Source organism: Elephantulus edwardii, unplaced genomic scaffold, assembly GCF_000299155.1.
Source record: "Elephantulus edwardii isolate Elephantulus edwardi_28Jun2011 unplaced genomic scaffold, EleEdw1.0 scaffold00272, whole genome shotgun sequence".
NCBI classification, from domain to species: domain Eukaryota; kingdom Metazoa; phylum Chordata; class Mammalia; order Macroscelidea; family Macroscelididae; genus Elephantulus; species Elephantulus edwardii.
Genome location: NW_006400022.1, coordinates 2,159,940 through 2,166,304, shown reverse-complemented (window position 1 = coordinate 2,166,304; position 6,365 = coordinate 2,159,940). Strand labels below are relative to the sequence as shown.

The following is a 6,365-nucleotide window of genomic DNA, read 5'->3' as shown; positions in this document are numbered from 1 at the left end:
TTATATTATATTATTTATTGTATTACTTGTAAAAGTAATATTTTACAGTCACAAGTCTAGTCTAGTCACAGTTAACAAATATAATCCATTGGGTAATACTATAAAATTCTCTTCAACGCTACAAATTAAAAAAAAACACTATAAACGTCCTATTACTAATTACTGATACTGTAGGTCTGACTTATTTAATATTTTGTATATTCTATATGTTCCCAGGCATAAGATACATATTTTTTAATTAAAGCTGTAATTGTCAATAATTTTAGGCTTGCTTTCTCAAATGTACTTTTGCAGAATATTTTAAAACATATTTTTAAAAGAACATAACTGTACAAATCTCTGTGTCTCAATTCCGTTTCCTTGGGTATATTCCTAGTAATGGAGTTGCTTGGGTTATATGAGATTTTTATGTTCAGCTTTTGAGGAAATGCCAGAATGCTTTCCAAAGTTATTGTACCATTTTATAATCCCACTAGCAGTGTGTAAGAGTCCCACTTTCTCCATATCCTCTCCAACATTATTTCTTGCTCTCCTGTTAAACCTTGCCACTGCTACTGGGGTGAAATGATACCTTGTTGTGGTTTTGATTTGCATCTCTCTTATTGCCAATGATTTTGAGCATTTTTTCATGGGACTGTCAGTTATCTGAGTGTCTTCTTCTGTGAAAAGTTTTTCCATTGTCTTTTATTTTGTGATTAACTCTCATTATGAGACTCTTGCTGAAATGTCATTGCCAAATGTTTTTTCCCAGTCTGTAGGATTTTTTTACCCCCACCCTATTGTAAAAAGTTTTTTGATACACAAAGGGATTTAATCTTTAGAGGGTTCCATTCATTGATATCATCTCCTGGCTGTGAATTTCTGGCTATATTTTCCAGCCTGCTTATTTATACCATAGCCTAGGGCCTTGAAGTTTGGTTCCATTTTTTCTCTTATGATCTTTATGGTTTGGGGCTTTACCCCTAGGTAATCCAGTTTGAGATGATTAAAAATTTACTATTATAAAGTAATATACCTTTCTTGAAAGCAGATCTGGAAAATTTATGTGGCTGTGTGCAGTTTCTACCAGTGCACACCCTGCTCACCTTTCCCAACCACAGCTGCAAAATGCAGTGATTCCATGTCATACAGATACCTGAGCAAAACAGCACCCCACAAGGAATAAAATTCAGACGTAAAGCCCAGACACAGACATGAAGCCCAGACCCATGCCCTGACTGTGCTCCTCAGGATGCTGGTACTATGAGTGTGAATAAGGATGACCAGTGTTTTGTTTTCCTTTCCTTCTTGGCAGGTTGGCCTTATTCAGCTTGGGCAGGAGCAGGTGCTAATCCAGCCACTCAATACATCCCAGGACCCTTTCAGTGGAAAGCATCTTGCCAGGCGGAAATGGACACCTAACCCCTCTACGAAGGTGAAGGTCCTTGGACAGCGCTGCAAGGTCTTGACAGGTGAGTCTGAGAAACTGCATAAGTGATCATAGGTGTGTCCTCAGACATGTTTGAGTGAGGATTTTAGAAATAAATCTTTTCTATTTATACACTAAAGGCAGTGTGTATTTCATGGCAAAAGCCATCAGTTTACTTCTATAAGGACCTCATGATCAAATTTGCATCAGTTTTATATCTCCCAAGCAAGCCAAGGCCTGGAAAACCTTACTTAAAAAACCTTGACTTGGTAGCAGATTGGGATAATTATTCTCTTCCCCTGATGCCCTGGTTGTGGAGCTCTGGCATGCAGTATGTTGTATTGCTAACCCAAAGGTCAGTAATGAATCCACAAGCTGCCATGCAGGAGAAATATGGGCAGTCTTACAATTACAGCCTCAGAAACCTGATGCAAGGTTGCTGTGTGTGGGAATTGACTCAACTTCAGTAGGTTTATTCTGATGTCCTGGCCAGAGCTTCCTTTCCTAATCCAGTGATCCTCAACTGGACAGCACTAACTTATGTCCACTGTGGACGCAAAGCATGGGAACCTGGTTGGGCAGTGGTTAAAACAGTTGACTGCTAGGCAGAAGATCAATGATTTGAACCCACTAGGGGCTCTGAGGCAGAAACATGTGGCAGTCAACTTGGATACAGATTTACAGCCTTGAAAACCTATGAAGTAGTTCAGATCTATCCTGTAGGGTTGCTGTGAGTCAGAATCAACTTGACTGCAGTGGGGTTGGTTAGGGTGAGGCTAGAAATTTATAGGAGATATAAAGGTGGGAGAGTTAAAGATTGAGGGAAGGGAGGCCTCTGAATGAGATGATACAGTGATTGTAGCATTGGGTTTAAGCATGTTGGGGATGGCACAGGATCTGACAGTAGTCAGGTCTATTGTTCATAGGGTCACTGTTAGTTATACTCAATGGCATATAGGAACAATAACCAGCCATTTATGATACAATGGTTAAATTAATTTTTAAAATTTTTTTGTGTGTGTATGTGTGTACCATCAAATTGGATCTGACTGGTACAGGAGGAGATTGTCTGCTGGTGGATTTGAACCGGTCACCTGTGGGATTGCAGTGCAGCTTCTTGCCAGTAGGACACTAGAGCTCACCTCAATCGTTAAATTCTAAGCTATTAACTGTAAGGTTGGAGCTTTGAACCCACCTTTGGTCTCTATGGGGGTAGGATGTGGCAGACTGTTTCTGAACGGACTACAGCCTGTGAGGAACCCTGTCCTGTCCTATCCTGTGCCTCATGATTTGTGATAGAGTTTTCACAGGATCTGCCATTCATGGTGTCACTATGAGTTGTAGTCGACTTGATGGTACCTAACAGCAGTCCTCTTCTATAAGGTCATTTTGGGTTGTAATTGACTTGAAGGCAGTGGATTTGGGTTTTGGTTTAGTGGGCTTATAAAACGATGGTCCTCAAAGTGTCATCCTGTGACTGGTAGAACCAGCAACATATGTTGTTATGTGCTATCTGGTGGACTGAGCCAATCTCACTGCAGTCCAACACTCCTGCCCCCATTGCAATAGTTAGTGTATCAATTCATCTCCTCTAGGGTCTTCCTCTCTTGCACTGTCTTTCTACCCTTTCAAGTGTGATGTCTATCTCCAAGGACTGGTCCTTCCGGGCAATGTAACCAGAGTGTGTCAGTTGGAGCTTCATTGTCCTTGTGTTCAAGTGCTCCTTACTTTCACCCTCTCCAAGACAGACTTGTTTGTTCTCTTGGCAGTCTGTGGTATGTTCAATACTATGTCTAGCACCATAACTCGAAGGCATTGATTCTTTTTCTTTCATCCTTAGTCATTGTCCAGCTCTCTGATGAATAACAAGTAATTGTGAAGACCATGGCCTGGATCAGGTACACTTCAGTCTCTAGACAGACATCATTACTCCTCAGTACCCTGGAAAGGTCCCTGATAGTAGACTTTTCCAGTGCAGTTTATCTTTTTATTTTCTGACTGTTGGTGTGGAGAGTGTTAACTGTGGAACTGAGCAAGCTGAAATTGTTTACAATCTTGATTTTGTGCCCATTTGTGATGGTGCTGCCAGTTGGTTTGGTAGGCTTATAAAAATCTTTGTCTTTTTGATGTTGAGCTTTAATCCATTTTGAAGATTACAATCCTTGATCTTCTGCAGCAAATGATTCAGGTCCTCCTCATGTTTGGCAAGCACAGTTGTGTCATCAGCATAATGCAGATTGTTGATGAGTCCTCTTCCAATCCTAATGTCTCATTCCACCTCATAAAGTCCAGCCTCCTGATAGGTTGAAAAGGTATGGAGACAGGATGCATCTCTAATGCACTCCTTTCCTGAGTTTGAACCATACAGAGATTCCTTACTCTGTCCTTTTTTGCACCTCTTACTCTGAACTGTTGCCATACGGAAAATACCTAATCATATATTCCTTTTAAACAGTCCTTTCCTTCATCTGTTCCAATGCAGTGTTCATTATTTATCCCCACTTTTCTTAGTTACCCTTAACCCCCTTGTCAGACCTGCTTTATAACAGTGGTATCATACAGTGTCCTTTTGTCACTAAGATATTTCACTAAGCATAATGGCCTCCAGGGTCACCCATATCGTGTAATGTTTTATGAGATCCTTATTTTTCAGTGTTGTGTAGTATTCCATTGTGTGAATTCTTACCACTGTTTTTCTTTCCATTCATTTGTTGATGGGTCCTTGCTCTATTCTAATGACCACTTCCTGGTCCAAGTATAGGTTTCACATTAGCCCAATCAGGTGTTCTTGGACTTGAATTCTTCTCAAGGTTAGCCACAGTTTGTTGAGAACATGCTCCATCATAAATTCTGGGGGTGGGCCCAGGAATCTGGCTTCATAAGCTTCTAGGTGATTTCAGTGCTCACTGAATTGTGAGCCCTACTTTCTTTTCATTTTCTTTTTTTTTAAATCAAGATTTAATTATAATTTTATAAAGAACTTGGATTTCCATTCATTCATTGTTGCACAGTTTCCTCCCTCCCTCCCTCTCACCCAGTTAATTTTTTCTTTAGAAAAAGTTCTTTCGCTGTTATACAGTCCCTCTCACAGACCAATTTACTATGCGGCTCTTATTCTGGACTCTTGTCACACCAATAATACCTAATCATATATTCCTTTTATACAGTTCTCTCCCTTGGCTGTTTCAATGCCGTGCACATTTTTTATCCCCTCTTTTCTTGGCTTCCCTCCAACCCCCTTGTCAGTTCTGTTTTATTATAACAGTGGCATTATACAGTGTTTGTCTTTTTGTGACTGAGATATTTCACTCAGTCTAGTATCCTCCATGGTCATCCATTTTGTAAAATATTTCATGAGTTCTTTGTTTTTCAGTGCTGCATAATATTTGATTGTGTGAATATACCACAGCATCTCTATCCATTTATTTGTTGATGGACATTTGGGTTGTTTCCAACTCTTTGCTATTGTGAACAAAGCAGCAGTAAACATGGGTGTGCATATATCTGCTTGGATGCCTTTTATGGTTTCGTTAGGGTATATTCTTAGTAGTGGAATTGCTGGGTCAAATGGTATTTCTATTTACAGCTTTTTGAGGCAGCACCATACTGCTTTCGTAGTGGTTGTATCATTTTATACTCCCTTCAACAGTGAGTTAAATATTCCAGTTTATCCACAACCTTGCCAGCATTTGTTGTTTGCTGTTCTGTTGAATTTTGCTATTCTTACTGGGGTGAGATGATATCTCATAGTTGTTTTGATTTGCATCTCTCTTAGAGCTAGGAATTTGAAACATTTCTTCATGTGTTTGTCATCTGAAAGTCTTCTTTTGTGAAGTGTCTGTTCATATCCTGTGCCCATTTTCCAATTGGGTTTTTTACCTTTGTCTTGTTGTGGAGCTCCAGTATTCTAGAAATTCTAGATGTAAGTACCTTATCAAACATGTCATTTCCAAATCTTTTTTCCAAGTTTGTGGCTTCCCTTTTTCCCTTTTGGAGAAGTTTTTGGATGTGCATAGAGATTTTATTCTTAGAAGGATCCATTCATCTATTTTATCCTATCCAGGTTAGAGGTTTTTCAGGATGCTTAGAAGACTGTTCATGTTGTGGATTAAGTGCTACTATTGTTCTTTCAAGCTTTTCTCTAATGAAATTTATAGTCCTTGGTTTTCATTCTGGGTCCTTAATCCACTTGGTGTTGATTTTTGTGTGTGGTGCAAGGTGTGAGCCTTGTTTGAGTTTTCTGCAGATGCTTTTCTAATTTTGCTAACACCATTTGTTAAAAAGGCTGTTGTTTCCCCACTTACCTGATTTTATCTCCTTGTCAAAAATCAGTTGACCATAGATAGATGAGCTGATTCCTGGGTTCTCAATTCCATTCCATTGATCTGTGTGTCTGTCATTGTGTGGGTACCACACTGTCTTGACCACCATGGCAGTATAGTAGGATGTGAAATCAAGAAGTGAGATGCCTCCTATCTTGTATCTCTTTTTAAGGAGTGCTTTGCTTATTCTGGGTCTCTTTCCATTCCAAATGAAATAGGAGATTGCCTTTTCCATCTCATTGAAGACTTGTATTGGTGTTTGTATTGGGATTGCATTGAATGTGTAGATATCCTTTGGTAGAATTGTCATTTTCATAATATTGAGTCTTCCTCTCCATGAGCAGGGTATATTCTTCCATTTCACCAGGTCTTTTTTTTGTTTCTTATAGTAATGTTTTGTAATTTTCTTTGTGTTTCTAGTTAGATTTACTCCCAGATATTTAATCTTGTGGTTAGCTTTTGTAATAGGTATTATTTTTCTTAGCTCCAGTTATATATTCCCTTTGTTACTGTAGAAAAATCCAGTTGATTTTTGTATGTTGATCTTACATCCTGCCACTTTCCTGAATTGGTCAACTATGTCCAATAGTTTTCTTGCTGAGTCTTTAGAGTTTTCTAAATATACTATATATTAT

At 39.0% G+C, this 6,365-nt stretch overlaps 1 protein-coding gene across 1 annotated transcript in view; it reads left to right on the top strand.

Annotated features, from left to right (window-relative positions):
- Positions 1-6,365, top strand: part of ADAMTS17 (ADAM metallopeptidase with thrombospondin type 1 motif, 17) — a 530,244-nt gene that overhangs the window by 21,421 nt on the left and 502,458 nt on the right. Inside the window, exon 3 of the mRNA XM_006900064.1 lies at positions 1,295-1,451. Coding sequence (XP_006900126.1) covers positions 1,295-1,451 — 157 coding nt within the window. The remainder of the gene's footprint in view (positions 1-1,294; positions 1,452-6,365) is intronic.